General features: G+C 46.7%; 1 protein-coding gene across 4 annotated transcripts; it reads right to left on the reverse strand.

Moving 5' to 3' along the window:
• Positions 1 to 660: 660 nt before the first annotated feature.
• LOC128902682 (haloacid dehalogenase-like hydrolase domain-containing protein 2) lies at positions 661 to 17,051 on the reverse strand. Of its 4 annotated transcripts, XR_008463862.1 has the most exons (8): positions 16,972 to 17,051; positions 14,320 to 14,425; positions 11,843 to 12,051; positions 8,867 to 8,951; positions 3,961 to 4,177; positions 3,505 to 3,568; positions 1,826 to 2,123; positions 662 to 1,743 (listed from the first exon to the last, which is right to left on the reverse strand). XR_008463862.1 is itself a non-coding variant. In XM_054186090.1 (7 exons), the coding sequence occupies exons 2-7, from the start codon at positions 14,418 to 14,420 to the stop codon at positions 2,020 to 2,022; spliced, it is 780 nt and encodes a 259-aa protein (XP_054042065.1). In that variant the 5' UTR covers position 14,421; positions 16,739 to 16,938; the 3' UTR covers positions 661 to 2,019. The 4 variants fall into 4 exon arrangements, 3 of the variants coding, with proteins under 3 accessions (XP_054042065.1, XP_054042062.1, XP_054042063.1); XM_054186090.1 differs by lacking the exon at positions 16,972 to 17,051 and adding an exon at positions 16,739 to 16,938 and having other exon boundaries at positions 661 to 2,123; positions 14,320 to 14,421; XM_054186087.1 differs by having other exon boundaries at positions 662 to 2,123.
• Between the last annotated feature and the right edge of the window lie 3,671 nt (positions 17,052 to 20,722).

The raw sequence follows: 20,722 nt of genomic DNA on the forward strand, positions 1-20,722 counted from the left end.
TTGTAAGGTTGTTTAGTTTGGCATCGTTTTCAGTCGAGATCCAAGCCTTGATGCGCCAAACATCTTACTTTCCAGTTGGTCTGGGATACTTCCAGGACCAAGAACGAGAGGAACGCGGAGACGTAGCAGAAAATCAGCAGATTTAGGCCAGTCTGACCAGAAACTGGATTGGTTGTTACCCACTGCTTCGCAGCTGGCCATAAAATGCAAACAGCGAGTATTTGCAGCGCAGCGGTAAATACTGGCCAAGTCAGAGACTTTTCTGCTTATAAACATGGCGGGTGAGCAGTCGGGACTGCCTGCAAGTCCTTTAATCTTTTAATTAGAAATTCTAATGAGTCGTTTTTTTCAGGCTCTCAGGTTTCATTGCTGCCCCTCTCTTGCTTGGCTTTGCAGTTCTCCCAGTGCTCTCCTTGCACAGGCTTGTGTGCAGCTGGTTTTCTAAGCACCACGGTGTTTCGTGCTTTCCAGCGCGCTCCAGCACCTCTGAAGCACTGACAGTCTCTATTTTTTGTTCTAGCAGCGCTCGCGTTGTCACAAGTCTTTATGGGAAATGTCCCCATAGGCTTTCACATGTAGATTTCTCTCCTCCCGAACCTGACTCCGTCTACGGGCCAAAGACCTCCCAGACACACTCCAAACAGAAACCCACGCAGGTTAAGAACTGTTGGCATCAACATCGGATGCGTGAATTTATTCAGAAGTGTAGGTTACACTTTATGAGGGCACAAAAACCGGTATTTAAAGACGTTTTTTTGTTCCTGGGGGGGGGGGGTTATTGTTTCTTGTATTTCTACTGCAAAGTCTACTCCGTCCACACGTTCTGTCTCGGACAGAGATTAAATCTGAGACTGCAGCCAACCTTTCACGGAAGGAGAGCTTCCCGTTCACTCATCACCATGATTTTTCTTAACAAGAACGAGCATGGCTCATTAACACAAAAAACTATATTTTCAATAAGGTTAATACTCCAGCAATGTATAATTACAATCTAATAATTTAACACTCAGGAGCACTGTAAAACAAACTGTTGAGGACTTTGATTATTACAGTTCGCAAATGGACCAGAAAAGCGATTTACCATCATTACCAAGTTGGTCCGTATTGGGGGATTTAGCGCATAGGAAAAGCACTGCCTACTACGGGATTAAATTTCATTTTACAGCTCTACTAACCAACCGTGTAAAAACTGGAATCTGTCCCCATGGCTCGTGAAGGATTTTCTCCCGTAACATTAAAAAGAAACAAAAAAAACCCCCCAACAATAGTGAAATTTTGCAACTGTAGCATTAATAGGACCCTCCTGAAGCCTAATTTCAAAAATTCACAGTCTCTAAGGCATTTAATACCAGATTTTTTGTTTCTGTACCATTCTTTTTAATAACAGCATCTAATTAAAACATCTGTAAAATGCTGACAGTTTTAATTTTATGTAAAATCTGAAAAACAAAAACACCGGGATCTGTTCTAATGAGAGGAAAGATATCACCAGTAGTTATTACTAAACAATGGTGATAACTTTAATTTAAAAGTCACCTAAACGTGCACCATCTCTACCTTTAAATTAGGGCTGAGCAGAGGCAGAATCAGTGAAATCACTTTGGGCTGACTAAGGCTCCGTTAGTCCTTGAGGTTTATTTACTCGAGTATTTCCAGTGTTGGGTTTTTTTTCAGTTTAGCTTATTCAGCAGAAGAACGTGGCACTTTCCAGACAAGGGCTTTTCATCAGGTATTTCTTGAAAACTGAAAATAAAGAGAAAACTCTACCAGGCTCCCTCTGGGATACAGGAAAGCGGCTGTGTTGGTTGTAGCCCGTCTGTCTCACCTGCTGAGCATCCGCGGTCCCTCATCGCATCCTCGTGAAACTACTACAGGAAAGGGGCTTCTTCCCAACTCAAGTGGAAGGAGCTCGCGGTTAGGTTTCTGATGCATGCATTGATCCTGCGACCTTAATTTTTGAAGCAAGAGTAAAGGAAATTACGCGACACAGGTGTTTCTTCAAACTAACTATTCCCTTTCTCACAGCAGATGCTCTAGGATATGTTCCACTGCCGCTGGGAAATTCTCACAGGTTAAGTAAGGAGCCGGATTGATTTTGCCTTCATCTGCCGGTCGATATTTACCTGTAACAGATTAACAAAAAGACACATTTACCAAGCTCCTTTGGGTATCTTTTTTTTTTCGCCCCCCCCCCCCCGAAATTACAGCCTCCATGGATCAGTAACAACCAGACGCGGCAGGAGGAATGCCCATCTGAGGTTCTCCTGCAACAAACATCTCACAATCTTCCCTAAATAAAAACTGAGCCCGACTGAATCCCAGACTGGTAGGGGTTGGAAGGGACCTTCGGAGATCATCTCATCCATCCCCCTGCCAAAGCAGGGTCACCCAGAGTTGTGGTGGCTGGACAAGAACATGTCCAGGCTGGACAAGAACACATCCAGGCAGCTTTTGAGTATCTCCAGAGGAGACTCCACAGCCTCTCTGGGCAGCCTCTTCCAGGGCTCTGGCAGCCTCAAAGGAAAGAAGTTGTTCCTCATGTTCAGATGGAACTTCCCGTGTTCCAGTTTGTGCCCGTTGCCCCTTGTCCTGTCACCGGGCACCACTGAGAGGAGTCTGGCCCCATCCTCTTGACACCCACCCTTTAGATACTGATCAGCATTGATGAGATCCCCTCTCAGGCTTCTCTTCTCCAGGCTGACCAGCCCCAGGGCTCTCAGCTGTTCCTCATCAGAGAGATGCTCCAGTCCCTGGATCATCTTGGTAGTCTCCACTGGACTCTCTCCAGCAGTTCCCTGTCTTTCTTGAACCGGGGAGCCCAGAACCAGACCCAGTGCTCCAGCTGTGGCCTCCCCAGGGCAGAGCAGAGGGGGACGATGACCTCCCTCCACCTGCTGGCCACGCTCTTCTTAATGCCCCCCAGGAGACCACTGGCCTTCTTGGCCACAAGGGCACATTGCTGCCTCATGGGCGACTTGTTATCCACGACCGAAGATGCCTCCAGGGGCAGCTCTGGTTCAAAGTTAGTGTTACTTATGCACTGGTTTCACAGGCATTATTCGCTCGCTGCCTATTCAGATATTCGCATCGTAAGTTCTTGAAATAACAATGTTATCACCTTCCCTTCTGGGTTTTACGAGGAAGAGCAGGATTACTTGCTTTCATTTTCAACGCAACAGATTGTATGGCACGAGCAGCTGCCACCTCAGAAAGACCTTACCCAGTCCACGGTACCATCCGTAACACTGATAATACGTGTCAGTCCCTTCAGGTTCCACTTTTGTCTGAAGGAAAATGACTTTTATAATTATCAGTGTAATTACTACGGAATGTCACCAGAGCTCCTGAATGATCAGCGGTTACATTGCTATGATTGATTTTGTCGATCTAACGGTTCTCTCTGGTTTTTTGACCAGTGCTCGGGGTTTTAGAGTCATTAGAGCAAAAAATTCACACCTACAAGATCAGCTGTCTCCCGAAATGACTGCTCCACCGACTACTTACCGGTCCTTACCAAAATCCCACGCATGCCCGCCTTCTGGGCGCCACCAACATCGTCCCTGCAGTCCTGGGACACAAGAGGAGATCAGCTGGTTAGTGGTCACAGGCGCTATTTCTGAACAAGTTTTTCATGTCATTCCCTGCTTTGCACATCACTGACCAGCCACTTAAAAGCAGCTGCATGGAATCAAATCTTTTAGCTACCTTGTAGCTAGACAAACTGTCACAGGACTGATTAACTACGGGCTTTTTACCCGATGAAATGGCGACTGAATTAAAAGAACTAGCCCCACAGACTACACGTTAAATCCTGCAAGTTTTGACGGTTCCGTTTTGACCCCTCGTTTAATCCCAGCGCTTTGAGAAAGACCGGTTCGTGGCATTTGGGAGACAACGACACACAGTGGAGACGAGCATCACGTGAAAAGGCAGGTGACAAGGTATTTGGTCCCCACGTACATCACCAATCATGACGGCCTCCTCCGGGGCACAGTCAATCCCCCGCAGAGCTTCGAGGAAGAAGGTTTGCTCTGGCTTCCCCACCACTGTCGCTTTGGTGTCTGTGGCGTATTCCAGCCCAGTTACAAAAGGTCCAGGTCCCAGAGCCAAGCCATCTTTTTTCTTGAAATATCTGGCTTTATGTATAGCTATGAGAGGAGCACCATCCAAAATCAACCTGAAGAATGCATGAAGAAGAAAGTACAAAAATTAGATTAAAGAAATTATATTTACAGGTGAAGGCCTGAGCTGGCTTTCGTTTAAGTTGATGACACTGACTTTCACGAAGCCCCAAATTATAATTCAAGCTGTCATTTGTTTGGAGAGTTAAATAAAGTTCCTTCCTTCCTTCCTTTTCCCCAGAAACAGCTAATAAAACAAATCCCCCAAATAAAGAGGTTATTGAGGAGTTTATTTCAAGAGAAATCTTGAGGATTTTAACAGGTAACTATTTTTAAATCCTGACTATATCTCCCATGCACTAAGGCCCATTACTCTAAGCAGCCTCACTTTGCACCACGGCAAACATCCCAACATAGAAGCCAGCTGATTTCCCCAAACAAATCTTTTAAAATACATGAATCCCAGGTAGCGGTTTTAGGTAGCGGTTTGATGGCCAGAGCCTTAATCTCCTCGCCTGGATTGAGAACCCAGCAGCGCCTTCAGGATGCTGCTGCCAGGAAATCCACAGCCCGGCAGCTCCTGGGGCTGTTGGTATCGCCTCTGACAGCCCAACAGCTCTGTGTTTCCAGCAGAGATGGGTGTTCAGGTGAGTCCCAGGTACAGGATAAATCATTTTACCTTAGCTTTACGTTTTAACGTTGGAGGAATTACAATAACAAGTTACGTGAAAAGGCACAAAGATATTAGGCGTGTTCACATCCCACCAAATTCCCCAGGTAACAGCGCCATTACTGAGGCTTTCAGAAACAAAGCTGGATTTAGACTCATAGAATGGTTTAAGTTTGAAGGGACCTTAAAGCCCATCCAGTTCCAAACCCCCTGCCCTGGGCAGGGACACCTCCCACCAGACCAGGTTGCTCCAAGCCCCGTCCAACCTGGCCTTGAACCCCTCCAGGGATGGGGCAGCCACAGCTTCTCTGGGCAACCTGGGCCAGGGGCTCACCACCCTCCCAGCAAACAATTTCTTCCTGTTTCAGTGCAACAAAAGCCCTCCAGACAGTATCTCTAAAAATTCCATTTTACAGCACCTTCTTCAGGTACCGCAGGCAGCTCCACTCTTCATCACAACAGGTAGGAATGCAACTAGCAGAGCTGGGGGATAGAGGGGAAACGCTGGCCATTATCTTCGGGGTAGGAAGAAGGATTTCTTTTCCCCTTAGCCCTGCCTGATTTGCAAAAAATTAAAAAAAAAACGTTAAGAAAACGCACAAAATCTTGCGTTGCCCCTTCACTGCCTTTCTGGAGCTCTGCTGTGGCTCTGCTCAAAGAGGTTGGCTTAGGTGAGTTGTGTGCTCCGTGGAGGACGTCTGCTCCTTCCCACGTGCTTATAGAGCAGCCTGGGTACTCTGAGCAGTACATAAATGATAATATTTCATTTCACTTAATTATCGCAAATCAATGCCTTCCAAAGCAAGCTCAACAAGAAGAGAGCTGGCATGTGCATCTGCGAGCAGCCAGACATGTTCGCGATGGGAGGATGCCTCTAGGACACAGAAAAATCTAATTTGACAGTCACAACCACTGACATTCAGCGGTTCGCAGAAGAGATCTCACCTGAGAGAATTCTTTTAAATGCGGCATCAAAATCCCACGTATACAAAAAGAGAAATTTAGTCTCAGTCATTTCAAAGGTGCCTGGAGAACGGCCTCGCTCTGTGGATCTCGTTTTGGGACTCGTATCGGGTTAGATTTACCTAACCTGATGTTGGATATCAACCGGGTAGTTGCCTACCAGGTAATTAGTCAGCCTGGGCTCTTCACAGTCAGCGGAGAGGAAAAAGCACTTCTAGGGCACAGTTCAACTGTCCTATTTTAAGCACTACTAGGGGAAAAATGAATGATGCTTTGCAAGCGCCTCCTCTCTCCCTCAGGAGCTCAGGTCACCAGCTCAGATGCAGGCATCGGCACTGTAGATATCTGCATTTAATCAGATTCACCTTAAAGTTTTGCTACGAGCAATGCAAATCCTAAGTGACTTAATTATCTGAGCAATAAAGGACAAGGAATAAAGTAAAGGACGTGGCATAAGGCCGAAGAAAAAGAGAACGCGGGCAGTAGTTAATATTTCCATTAGACCAAACAAAACTGACACCAGTAAAACAGTTTACCCTCAACAGAGGACTGGGGGAAAAACCCTGAATGAGTCAATGAGATGTTAAACATCAGACAGAGCCCGTTCTAGGGCCTCTGCCCAGCCTGACGCACAGGACCAGGAAAACCCCCGGCAAACCCGGGACAGATTCACAGAGGATGAAATCTCCTTCCAGGCAGCCAAGCGGCTGGGAATGCGTCTGCGCGAGCCAAGGTGAACTGAAGGACTCAGCTTTGCTCCACACTCAGCTGCACCACCCAGCCAGCCCGGGCTATAGGATGCTCAGGCAGCACGCACTCCATACTACCCTTTAAATACGTCTCTCTCGGGCAGCAAGGCCACACTGCACCCACTGCAGGGGCCTGGATTTGGCCTCCAGCACCTTCCTTCCATCGCCAGAGCAAGTCTTCAATTCTGTCTGTAATGCAAAAAGCCCAAATCCAGCCTGAGACAAACTCCCCCACTTCCATTGGGCCAGTTCTGCAGGCTTTCCTGTGCGTGCTGGCCTGGGGAATCACAGAATGGTTTGGGTTGCAAGGGACCTTAAAGATCATCCAGTTCCAACCGCCCTGCCCTGGGCAGGGACACCTCCCACCACACCAGGTTGCTCCAAGCCCCGGCCAACCTGGCCTTGAACCCCTCCAGGGATGGGGCAGCCACAGCTTCTCTGGGCAACCAGGGCCAGGGGCTCACCACCCTCACAGCAAAGAATTTCTTCCTCAGATCTCATCTAAATCCACCCTTTTTCAGTTTAAAGCCATTATCCCTCATGCTATCGCTACATGTCCTTGTAAAAAGTCCCTCCCCAGCTTTCCTGGACCCCCTTGAGGGACTGGAAGGGGCTGGAAGGTCTCCCCGGAGCCTTCTCTTCTCCAGGCTGAACCCCCCCAGCTCTCTCAGCCTGTCCTCCCAGCAGAGGGGCTCCAGCCCTCCCAGCATCTCCGGGGCCTCCTCTGGCCCCGCTCCAACAGGTCCATGTCCCTCCTGTGCTGAAGACTCCAGAGCTGGACGCAGTACTCCAGGTGGGGTCTCACGAGAGTGGAGTAGAGGAGTAGAATCACCTCCCCGACCTGCTGGCCACCAGCCTGCGATGACTTTTGTTTTGAGAGTCACAGTCTCCAGCCCCAAGCAGCTAATGACTATTACTCGACAGTTAATATATTCATGACAGAAATATCAATAAATAAAATGATGTAAGCAGTGGAATACATGATTGTGAAATTAGAGACCACTCATGAGTGCGCTGTAAAACTCTAAAATCGATGCCATTGGCAACATGCACTAACGAGGCAGACGGAGAGTCAGTTTGGGTCAATACACGTTCTTATGACATAGAACTGGCATGTGGATAAGGACAGCATTGGCTTCCTACTCCAAGGAGCCTCCTGGTGAGCAGTAATTGACACTCCCTCTTCGAATTTAGTGGTTATAAAGACAGATTAAGGTGCTTGAGATCAAGTTGTTTTATTAAATTCCGAGGTGAAAAATTCTGTGGTAGCCATCATCCCGTGAGCAAAGAGTGGAAAGGACTCATCGCGTGTATCGTTAACAGGGCATGGAGTTAAGCAGGGTGTTACCAGACGTCCTCTTTAGCTCTGAGACAGCACTGAAAGTCGGTCCTCCCACAGCCAGGATGAGCTGTGCACGTGGGTGCTCCTCCTCCGTTACAAGGCCAAGGCTGGTCAGCTCGGCCTAAACCGCTGCTGAAGGACAGTGGGCTCCCAGAGCTCCCAGCAGAATGCAACGGAGGCACAACAGGCTCTGCTGGGTGCAGGCTGAGGGGAACGCTCAGCCGACCCTTCTCCGCACATTTCACAGCGAACAAAATGCAAATCATCAGGGCTAAACTCAGCAACTGGCTCACGTTCCCGTCTTTGAAGCTAAAGGCTTGTTTCAAGTTAAAATCAAAGAGTGCTGTGCTGAGCTAGAACTAGGGAGGACGCACAGCTGTGCACTTCTGCACACGCTATTCCATCCTCGCTCGTGCACAGTCACAGATAAATTTGATCTGATTTACCCCTTAATCAACACACAACCCAAAAAGCTTTAGAAACAAGACAGGCCAAATCTGGTCCATAGTTCATTTAGCCCAGCATATTGTGCTGGCCACTCCTGAACGCAAGATGCTTCACAAGGTATCGCTAGATATCCTGCACTAGGTAGATAAGGAATAATCTGCCCTAAATACTGGATTTCCTTACCCGTAACACTTCCGCTCTGAAGGCCAAGGTTTGAAACATCGACACCGTCTCCCAAATACTTCCCAATATCCTTGGTTTTGTGTATTTCCTCTTGAAGCGTTGCTAACTTTTTCACCTCAGCGACAACCATGACTGTACTTCTACAGTTTATTTACAGACCGAAAGCTAGGAAAACCAGGGCTGGACTGCCTGAAGTTCATGGTTAAGGCCCCAAATACACCAAGGTTGGTGTCTCTCTCTCGGACACAGAAGACGACATGCTACATAACAGTGACATTGCTGCCACCTTCTTTTCCACATATGAGAAGGACTTCCTTGTCTATGTAGAGGTACGGAGCCCAGCACAGGACAACCACAACTCAGAAAGCCCCAAGGAGAGGGGGTGACTTACCGAAACGCTCTGTTCATCATCTCATAGTGAAAGTGCTCAGGAGCCAGTCCTACCACCACTGCGTTGGGGTCATCGGTGGCTATCCCTGGAGAATCAAAACATGCCTCTGAGCAAACAGAACTTTATTCATACTTAGGAGTACACAGTCAACGAGTGCAATTAACGGCAGCAAAAAATGAGCATTTTCTGACACAGACACATCACATAGACTAGGCTCATGTCTTTTAGAAATGCGGAAAGCATCTGTGGAAAAGGTGTTGATCTACGACGAACACAACTCTGCAGATGGATAGTCTTAACAGCGACTGTTGAACGGCAATTCTCTCACCGAAACACGGCAGACTGCACAAATCCCTTTTTTAACTGAATGACTTCTTGTTCTCCGAGAATCTCTTTCTACATATATTCATCTCCTTTGTAAGTCAGTAAACCAGGAAGATTAGTGAATTCCATCCAGTTTTTCTACTCCCTCTAGTCACAGAAACTGCAGTAACAGTTTAAAGCCTGTTATTCCACGTATCAGTCTAGTTATGATGGCAAAGATGGTATTGCACCATGACCTAGAAGCCATTACACTAGATTAGTTTGGGCTCTTCTGGAAAGTCTTTTTTTTTAATGTGGATTAGTTCCCCCAAGAACAGTTTGGGCCTCCTTTGTCCTGCACTACTCTGGAGGAGGGGCACAAAGATGCTGCAAGAGCTGGAGCCGCTCTCCTATGAAGACAGGCTGAAAGAGTTGGGGGGGTTCAGCCTGGAGAAGAGAAGGCTCCGGGGAGACCTTCCAGGCCCTTTCAGTCCCTAAAGGGGCTCCAGGAAAGATGGGGAGGGACTCTGGATCAGGGAGAGGAGCCATAGGACGAGGGGAACAGGTTTAACCTGAAAGAGGGGAGATTTAGATGAGATCTAAGGAAGAAATTCTTTGCTGTGAGGGTGGTGGGCCCCTGGCCCAGGCTGCCCAGAGAAGCTGGGGCTGCCCCATCCCTGGAGGTGTTCAAGGCCAGGTTGGACGGGGCTTGGAGCAACCTGGGCTGGTGGGAGGTGTCCCCGCCCGGGGCAGGGGATTGGAACTAGACGATCTTTAAGGTCCCTTCCAACCTGAATCATTCTATGATTCTATGATGACTGTTTTTACATGGCAGTGCCTCCTCCGAACAGAACCAGCAATGGAAGCAGAGCAGCATCTACAGGAGAAATGGGAGTACCAGAGTTTTATATAAGACAGGTTTAAGTTATCAGCTGCATCCTGGACTTGATGAGGTTTTTGTTCTGCCTTCACACAGCATTTCCTCTACACCTTCACTAGGACTACTAGAGCTCCCGGGTATCCAGAGAGTATCATCGCAGCCTGCTGGCTGATGTCTCCTGCCGTACGTCCTTCAGTTAGCTCAGAGAGCAAAATGTGCACTGAGAGATGCCATGTGGACTAGTAACACCACCCAAAAGCATCTGGGACCCTTAACCAAGAATGGACTACATTCATCCATCTGTGACCAACTTTATAGAGAGATTAGCCAAGAATAGTTCAACAGCAGCCATTAACAAGAATTTAAAGCATTCTCCGTTGTACTTAAATGTTTCAAGAGCAGCACCGAGAGAATACGAGCCAAACTGCTTGTAGCAAAAACAAACTAAACAACCCTTTCCAGACCCAAGCAATACAGATAATGCCACCAATGTACTCCACTGGTATCTCTATTTTTGCCATGTTTTACAAAATTAGCATCAGCTACCGTAAAACTGATGGAAAGATCCCAAATACATGGAGATTAAACTGATGTAAATACCTTCAGTGAAATAGCTGCTGTCTCTGCTGTTTCTGACCCAAGAAAGGCTCCCCGAGAACACTAATACAGAATATTGCTCGGGGCGTATTTCTCTGGATACGATGTTAGGTAGAACAGATTATCAGGTTTCATCGCTCTCAGAGCCCACAGAGGCTTTTCTCCTGAACACTTATCTTTCAGAAGATTACTGACTAGACTATGGCACTAAAATTTAAGAGGAAATATCTAGCTCCTAGCAAGATCAGAACCTACTTAAATTACACGGCCATAAGAATTTCAGTTCATAAGGCAAGGGGCAGGGGGCAGCGGGAAGCCGTCCGCATTTCTTGCCGCCTTGACTTTAAAACGAAAGACTGAATATACAAGACACAGTTTTCAACTCTGAGTATTTTAAAAACGTGGGTATCTTCACTTCTCTTGAAACAGCAACATGGTTAAGTCACGGACTAACTGTCCCAGCTTCAGGCACCTGCCAGACATGTCCAAGTTAGAATATATCATCACCTACTCCCCTTACTGTTGAGGGAAGGAAATGGGAACATCTGAAAGTAAAGCGAGTTTTAACCAGGTCTTTAGAGATGTCAATTCAGAGAAGTCAGGGCAATGAACCTTCTGTGACCAATTAAGGTATCAAAGCACATGGAATGACACCTATATGTTCAATACCAAATAAGTAACAATAATTACCCAGAGATTTTACATTTAATAATAATCTATTAAGAGAGAAATAGTCTCCTGTGTGTGCCTACACGCTGGCTTTTAGACTCTTTACGAGTGAAACCTCTGTGCAATACCTGAGGGAAACCTGATTTCCAACCAATGGACATATCCTTGCTATAAAATAATTCAGCACTGGTAAGTGCAATAAATGTCCAATGATCTAGTGGTAAGTATTACTTTTTCTTTTTTTTTTTTTTACACTGGAAATTAATAAAAAATATTGAGTTTTACCCAAATTCATGACCATTTGAAGGCTTTGGCTGCCATTTCCATTACTCCTCAAGAAGCCATGACTTCAGACCGCTTAATGTTAATTTAAAAAGAAGAAAGGACCTTTATGACTCTGGGGAGTTCCACATTTCAGGCTCCACCATAGCTAGTGATACCTATGATTGTCATTCTACAAAACGGAGAGCACTACATTTCCTTAGTTGTTCAGTAACTTCCCCCGTGCTGTTTTCTGACCATCTCACCTGTGAAATCAGGCAGGGCCTTATCGTCCACCAGGAGGAGTGGCCGCACCTGCTTTTGCTCCAGAAGATTTCTGGCTGCTGTCAGCGACGTGAAGATCTCGTTTTCTGCAATGTCAAATCCCAGTTTTGTTAGCCTCTCCAGCAGGTCTCTCTTGCACTCCTTCGTTGTGTTCGTCACAAATCGAATGGTAACCGGAGCACGGCGCAGCCTGATGGATAAAGAGCAAAGGCAAATCAGCCACAGCATCCCTCCACTTACACCCTCATACATCTCTTTGGGACTGAAAAAGAACCGTTTGTCTAAAGCATCCTGAACCAACATAAATAAACAAAAGAACCTTGTTGCTAAATTAATCCATTGAACTCCACATGCCGAGTGATTTTCACAGCAGCTGTGGCTCATTCAGAGATGCAGGATGCTCGAGGAGCCTGTGTCACCTGCGTGGCGATTTTATGTCAGCTTTCGCAGCCATTTCTCCCTCTACAGAGGAACAGCAATATCACATAAAACCACATTATTGCCCTACACTTGACAGTACGTGCTACCAAACAATCAAATAATTTTAAGTGACAATTTTAAAGGCATTCCCTTTAATTATTCCCCCGCCATCACTTTCTCTCTTTGTTGCTATAGAAACAAACACTGGCATCACGACTGCGTGGAGAACATCAGAATAAAGTTGGTCAACTCTGGAGACTTGCTTCCACCTGCCACTTCTTTCTCTTATTTTTCAGATATACTGACCCTTCACAAGTATGAGCTGGTAAAAAAGTCCCCTGGTTGCTAATAAAATAAATTAATATTTCTTTTCCCCTATAGACCTCAACACTGAGAAGTAACACTAAAGATGGAACCTATCCATTTGTTCCCTAAGCAAGCTGCATGCCAATCATTTCAGCTTCTCTTTAGGAAGGACAATGACAAGGATTAGCAAGAAAGAGCATGAGAAAATAATTTTTTCAAACCTCTAAAATCTGGTTGTCCTTTGCAGTGAAATGACACCTCCCCTTCATACCTGTGACAGCAGGCTGAAGCTGACAAACAGCACCAGGCTCTCTCTGCACCTTTTCCCTTCTCTAACCTTGCAAAAGCCAACACAGGACCTGCAAGAGCACGGCTCAGGAGGAATCAGGCAGAAGACAAAGGCGAATGAGCGGCTTTAGAAAACAGTTTGTCTGCTGATTCTACAGAAGCCCTTTCTTCTGTCCAGTCTACCCCCTGGAGGTTTGGAGGTAAGCAGCAGACGGGACAGGTACCGAGCTCTTCCCAACAGTATCACCACTTTTTTTATATATATGGATTTTCAAGAATGCTGACTCTCACCTGGCACAAATTCTCCCTGCAGCATCAAATACCATGCAGGCAAGGTCCAGTGAATAAAAGGGTAACGAACAAGTACCCAACACTTCAGCAGTTTTTACTTCCCAGCAGTTATGCATCTTCAGGAGATAGTTATTTCCACAGAATTGTGAAAAGAAATGCAGAGTTTCCTAATCCCTTTGTGAACTTTTCCTCTGAGCAACACCCTAGCTTTATAAAAGTCTAAGCAGCCAATACAACTTCAGTAAAAACTTCTCACCCTTAATTCAACCCTGTTCCTCTCCCCTGATTGATTCTTACTGTCCCAGCAACTTAAGGTGTCCTCCTTCACTCACTATGACAGTATATATCATTTTGTGGTTTTCTTCAGCCATTGCAAGATGTCCTCTCCAGGAAAACAGTGTCAAAACACAGCACAAAGATCCCTGGGGTTGCGTATCCTATTTTGCCACTGACTCAGCCGGATTAAGTCATTTTACTGTGCCTCGGTTTCTTTAAGCACTCTTTCATCAGAAGGGAAAGAGGTACTTAACTGTCCTGTGTTGAAATTCCTACAAAAGATGGGTTGTATTACCAAGTGTTTCTCAAACTAAAAAATGACTGAGGTCATTTACCTAGCAGAAATAAACTTTAAAAATAATAAAGCAAAGCCTTGGCTGAAAGACTAAATGAAACGAGAACCCCGCAAAGGCTGCCTTGCTCACTAGGCCAAGTTATTCTCTCTGTTACTCCACTTCAGCTCACCTAAAGGCTCAGATGAACAACCAGGTTCTTGTAGTTAAACAAAGCACAGAGGCACAGCTCAGCTGAAGTGACTTTGGTGTAGATGGGGTAATTCAGGTTAATTTAACTACTTTCCACTTTGGCTAAGGCTGTAGTCCCATATGAATTAACGGAAACACTCTGAATATTGTCTTCTTCTACCTAGAAAAGACCTAGAGGGCAACTTAGGAAAACTATGGGGGCTCAGGTGATACGTGGCAACTTTTCTCTTGGTATTAATATGGCCATAAATAAATGCAGAATTTGGCCACATATTTGGTTATCCACAACAGCGTAAAAAGGCAGAAGCTTCAGGCCTGTTTACTTAAAGATGAGTCTTTGTGCAAACAGCACTGACACAACCTATCAGAGGAAATCAAAAAAGGTAGCTTGCCTTTTAAGAGCTTCCTGCGCGCCTGGCACAGCTGAGTCTTCAATGTGAAGCGTGCCGCTGAGATCCACCAAGACAGCTTTCAGCGCATGCCGAGCTGCCATCCTTCCTTCCCCAGGGAAAAGGCAAATAAATGAAACAACAAAAAACTGGTTAGCAGACAATGGATAATAAAAATAAGGAACTCAGTTAAGCGCCTCATTTGTGCCAAGCCCGGTATTACTCAGAACATTACTCGCAGTATTAAATGGGCCCCTTTAGACGGAGAAATAAAAGGCAGTGTTTAAAAAAAAATACATAATTGATGGGGTGGTATTTTCCCAAAGACTCTATATATGGAAATCAGGTGCTATTTGTTTTTTAAGTGCCTTTATTTGTGCGCGTCAAAAAATTCTCTAAACAACTAAGACTGTTGGGAAGAGGATCATTAGGTCTGGTATTGCTGGTTCAAGGCCTCAGCAAGCACATTTCCACAAGTCCCATCGACACCAATGGCGCTGTTCAAGTAAAAAATAAATACAATACTACTAAGCGATGATACAGTTCTCCGACTATAAAGCTGAAAATGCTCTGCAAAAGTGGATACTGTTAATTTTATTTTTGTAAGCGAGATCGACGGTGATACAGCCTACAATTCAGAGGCCCTCTCAGGCTATTCAGTGGTTGACCACCTGTGTACCAGCGTGGATTTAACCTGGAAGGATGTTCAGCACCCCAAAGGGTTACTCCCTCCTCTTGCAAAGGGGACAGTCAAGCAGTTTTTCTACCGCAAGCTTCTGTATCACACAAGCAGGTACAGGAAACTCAGCCCAAAACAGAAGCCAGCATTCAAGGGTTAAAGGCACTGGGGAAGAAAACAGTGAGGTTACATGCAAGTCATCTGGCTTAAAAGCTGTCTTCAGAAACTACTTCTGAGTACTGCAAGTGCTGTATTTTGCTCCACGAGCAAGTTTGCTGAGATATTTCTTAGTAAATGTCGAACACTGCAGCTTCTCTCCTGTTTGTCAGACAATAACTATCTGATCTGTCATCACTAGCAAGTCATGACGATTTTATGTTGAGCCCTTTCAGTTACAGACAGAACACGTAACAAGTATGTACTTTTAAAAAACACGCAGAGTAGTCAACACCATGATTAGAACCTGCCTCAGTAAATTTAATTTTCTATCAGGACAGTTTTATCTTTGCTGACAGTTTTATCAATGATCAAGATCATGTGAACTTGATGTCTCAGGTACAAGACACACGCGCAGAAAACTTTTGAGATTCCACTTTTGTTATTCCTGCTGGTTCCCTGCAATAAGGAAAAACGAATAAAAATGGTTATTTTAAAGTATGTCTGTTGCTACACAGGCCAAAGTCAAATGTCTACGATGAAAAGCTGGTAACAGGACTCCTAAGGGAGCTTCATCAATTGCATGGGAAAAGAGGGCAATAGGTTTCTAGGCACCTTCTCTGAGTAAAATACTTAGTGCAGACAAAGTGCCTAAACAGAATGGAATTTGCATGACTCCATGACAAAAAAAAAACAAACTCTCTTCCCTCAGGCACTTCAGCTGCAGGCACAAGGAATTTTGAGTGCTGAAAGAGATTAAAAAGAAGACTGAAGAAGGTGCTATTATATAAAGACACATGACTGCAGAGCAACTGCACCATGCCTGCATGGATAGCACAGCTAAGTGCAGAGACAGTATATCCTAGGTGAGCAGAAATGGGATTTTTTTGGTTTGTTATTCCTCTTTTACCCTAGATCTCCATTGGTTCTCTTATTCACAATGTACTTATGCAGACAGTGTGGTAGTTATTAGCGGAGCCAGCTTTCAGCATAGCTTAATTTTAAGTCTAAAGCTCATGGCCCTGCAAGAAAGTCCTAAAAAAACTTCTGTACCTTGGTTTTTATAATGGCAGCCCAACACATCAGGGAAACTTCACCTTCGCGCTGGCATTACACCTACAGCAATGGGAGGAAGCTATACATGATAATTTGGGCAGGTCAGGACAAGAGGGACCATCTGGTTCAACCCCTACCTGGCCCTTGGTGATCTGAGAGGCCGACATGCGATACAGGGCCACAAAACGGGACTCACAACCAACGGGGAAAGAGGCCTGGTCCCCTTGCAGGGCTTTACCCTCAGGCAACGGTACAAGCCGAGCAGCAAAGCCGGAGCCCCTGGAGCCACCAGCAAGGCCCAGGACATGGCAGCAGAGCAGCCCCGGCCTGTGCTGAGGGGCGCGGGGCTCCAGGGCTGCCCAGAGAGCCTGCACGGCCTCCCCCGTGAGGCTGCCATTGCCCCCTGCGGAGCCAGGAGCAGCGAACGCCTCCCTGCTCGCCAGGGAGCCCCCGGAACGGTCCCCTGCCCCACAAGCAGGGCCGCCATCCCCTGCCTTCGCCATCATGGGAAGGGCATGAAGAGACACCCACCACGCACACCCCCGGCCAGGGAGATGGTACCGCCTGTTTCCGACAGTTTACAACGGGCAGGAGGGCCGGTCCATTCCCTAGCGGGGGGGCCCCCGAGCTCGCCGAGCCTCCCCTTTTTCCGTGAGGAGGATGGTTCCGCCCGCCGGTTCGCGCCCACAGGCGGCGGGCGGGCCCACTCGGGCGAGAGGGGAGCGCAGCACGGCGGCCACCCCCCCCCCTTCCCCGAGACTAACCTGCCTCCAGCCGCCCCGCCGCTGCAGCCTGCCCGCCGCCGCTCCGCCCCGCCGGGCCCTCACGGAGCCGGGGCTGCCCGGCCGAGCGCCGGGGCCCGCCCGCCTGCCGGCGAGGCAGCTATAGCGGCGGGGGGGCGGCGACGCTCGGCACTGACGGGCCGGTGCGGCCGGCTGGGCTGCGGCGGCGGGCGACAGGCAGCGCGGCGGGCAGCCCGCGGGGGCCAGGGCGCGCGGCGCCTCAGCGCGAAGGGCGGGAACCGCCATCAGCCCTCGGGGGGCTCTGGCGGGAGGAGGAGGGGGAAGGACGGCGGGGAACAGCCGCCTCACGGCCCAGCCCGCCTGCGCACCCCAGTTAGAGGCGGTCTGCGGGCTGAGCGTGGAGATTTTGAAGATCATATATAATTGTTAAAGACTGTGCTTCGCCCTGGGCGGTAGCAAGGCCCGGTCTGCGGATAGGGCCCCCCCACTCTCCAGCTGTGATGGCAGTGGAGCATGCCCTGCTTGTATGCAGGAGAGGCAACCTACAGAAAACATGGGTAGCTGCAATTGGTTTTTAAGCTATTGCAGATAGGATTTTGTAAGAAATGGGGGCACATCAATAAATTCATAGAATCATGGAATGGTTTGCGTTGGAAGGGGCCTTAAAGACCATCCAGTTCCAACCCCTTGCCCTGGGCAGGGACACCTCCCACCAGCCCAGGTTGCTCCAAGCCCCGGCCAACCTGGCCTTGAACCCCTCCAGGGATGGGGCAGCCACAGCTTCTCTGGGCAACCTGGGCCAGGGGCTCAGCACCCTCACAGCAAAGAATTTCTTCCTCGTACCTCAGCTAAATCTCCCCCCTTTCAGTTAGAAGCTATACCATAAATTGGTGTGATACACATTCACAGTTTTATGCTGTGAAGGTACATCAAAACAAAATCCAATGTACATAAAGAGTACAATTCCAAATTCGTAACATTGCAGCCTAAGGTGAGATGTCAAGGATAATTAAAGTGAGTGAGATTCATGTATTTGTGTACAAACCCATAACCTTCCTACTTTTCCCTTTGCCTGTCCCCATGCCCTTCAAAACAAAGCCTTTAATAGTACAGGTATACAGCATTGATCCCTTATTCCTGTCTGTATTCGTACTAAAGACTCCGTGACGTGTCCCAAAAGTTTCATTCTCCCCACAAGCTTCATTTTCCCCACGCAGCTGGCCACAGCATACCGCCACGCTGCAATCCACTGCTCTGAAGGCATCTTCTGTTTGCAAATCCTTACTAGAACCAGTTATTTTACACTGCGAAGTCTTAGTCCTCATGCTGATCTGTAAAATGTTCTGGTTATTGTCATTTCTGTGCCAGGTACGAGCGGTAGTGCTCTTCACGGTTTGAAGTGACTGCTGGATCGCCTGTGGAGCTCTTTGCCAGGTGGAAACTTTTCCGCATGTTCCCTGTTACCGAAGAACCCAAACCCCTGCCAGGTTTGAGGTGCTTTCACCTTGTTTAAAATTAAGTCACAGCAGAACCGTTCAAAGCCATGCGAGGAGGCGGCGGCAGTGTAGTTATTCCCTGGCTGTTTCCCTCTACGCGCCTTTCCCTGCCTGTCTGCTGTCTACCCTTTTGCCCTCATCCCTGCTCATTACCCGGGAGACCTGAATCTTCAGCTGCTGCCCCACTTTGAGTCACTATTTTGCATCTGCCAGGTAAAACACGTCCCAGTTTTGCCTCAAATGCTGCGTGGAACCGCTGATCCTTTTTACAGCACGTGCCTAATGGATTTTGAAGTGATCTGCCCACGTGCTGCACGCCACGCATTGAAACTTCAGCCGTTCTGAAAGGACGGGAAGATGGGGAAAAAACCTCACTTTTCGCCTGTTTTTAAAGCTGCTGCTTGTAATCTTTAGTACTGGCTTTTATTTGAGTAAGAACTAATGTTTTAACAGTCATGGCAGATGATACGCAAGCTGTGCTTCAAACCATTCAGTACTCCGATGCAATGGAAACATTTACCACTGCTTTTTTTGTAAAATTTTGGCAAAAATACAAGAAGGCCTGCGTACCTTCCGTGTTTTATCTCTTCCACATACATACTGTCCGCTTTCCATGAACGACAGATATCTGAAAATAACTGATCCAGACCGTACCCTCATCGCCTCTGAATTACACAAAGATTATTATAAAGAAATACTTTCTAATAGATCTACGTACCCTAGAATTTAAAGCTTCGCACGATCCTATCCTGCCCCTGGCCAGTGTTACCACGGCTCATTAGGTTCGCTCCATAAACCAAAATACAGCTTCATCGCGAAGAGATGGTACAGGGAAGAGAAAAAAGTATTTCATGTAAGAACAGTAACTCTGGTATCTGGAGCAGGATGAAGCTGAGTTTTGAGATACACCCACTGTACGTGGATATAGAGCAAGTTATGAAAAAGAGTGCTTAACTTAGAAATTCAGAATTTATTTACAAGTTTTCACTAAAAAAAAAAGGAAACAACATAAACCCCTCCTCCTGGATATACTCTACGCTGCAAAATCCCGCAATCAATGATGATTAAATTCATTTACACATTTTACAGATTTATCTTTGTATACAACAGCGTACGCTTTAAGTCACCAAGACGTCGGAAGAAGGGATGATAAACGAAGCTGTTTCAAAGTAACCAAACTGCCAGGTTTCTTTTGGCCTTCTCTTCTTTAAAAATAATCTACAACGCTTTTACAGGGGAGCAGACGTAAGACTTCTATACTCTTGTAAAAAGGTACATGAGAATCAGCCTTCTTCAATCCAGACTTGCTACACAACATCGGACCTAACCCAGCAGCCTTAATTGGGGCCAGATCTGTACCAGAGCAATTAGCAATCATCTCTGCCACAGAACGGCAAGGTCATACCCATAGTTTCGGTTTCAGTAAGTTGTTAATTTTACAAAGGAAGATGGAGGGCGGGGGATGAAGCAGGAGAGAACAGAAGAGGCTGCAAATTCGCTGGTTTTTAACAAAGGATTGCATTTGAAAAAGGGCACAGTGTTCCCCTCCCACATTTCCCCAAGAAGCTCCGAATACAAACGGTTCCCCGCTTCCACCACACTAATCCACCACGCAGAAGTTTAACACACATTTTAAAGAGTACAATAACCCCGGACAGCACAGTAACAAATGCTAATCACTAATATCACCTGCTAGCCTAAATTAACACAGAGTTGCCCAGCTTTAGCTACAGCTTTTTTAAGATTTTTGCATAGCAATTGCACCTATTTTCAACCTACTTCACCATCAGCACGAAACATTCTTGGATTCGAAAAGTCAATATCGAAGGACAAGAGGAAAATCCTGTTCTCAATCAAAGCGGGAAAATTTGACTTCCAAAGTGAACTGAATCAGGATTTTACCCAGTTAATTTTGTCTCCCTCAGTATCACAACTGAACTTCAATAATTTACATCACGTTTGCAGAGCCCAATTCGTATTCTCTTAAATAGTACTGTGTAGTCAGTGAAATAAAAAAAAACAAACCAAACGCTACTGTTTTTCTTAATTTAAAAATAGAGAAGCGTACTGAAGGAGATTCATCCCTGAGTAACGAGACGTTTGAAAACCGCATCCTATCGACAGTCGTCGCAACGTGTTACGACGCGCGCTCGGAACAGTCAACGCCATTCACAGGTGGCAACAGAACTTGTCATAGTCCAAGGTATTTGCAGCGTTGTCGCATTGATCCCCGTATCTTGTTTAATGAAACTGCACGCGAACATTTGGAAAGAGGA

The sequence above is a fragment of the Rissa tridactyla genome, chromosome Z (assembly GCF_028500815.1).
Source record: "Rissa tridactyla isolate bRisTri1 chromosome Z, bRisTri1.patW.cur.20221130, whole genome shotgun sequence".
NCBI lineage: Eukaryota > Metazoa > Chordata > Aves > Charadriiformes > Laridae > Rissa > Rissa tridactyla.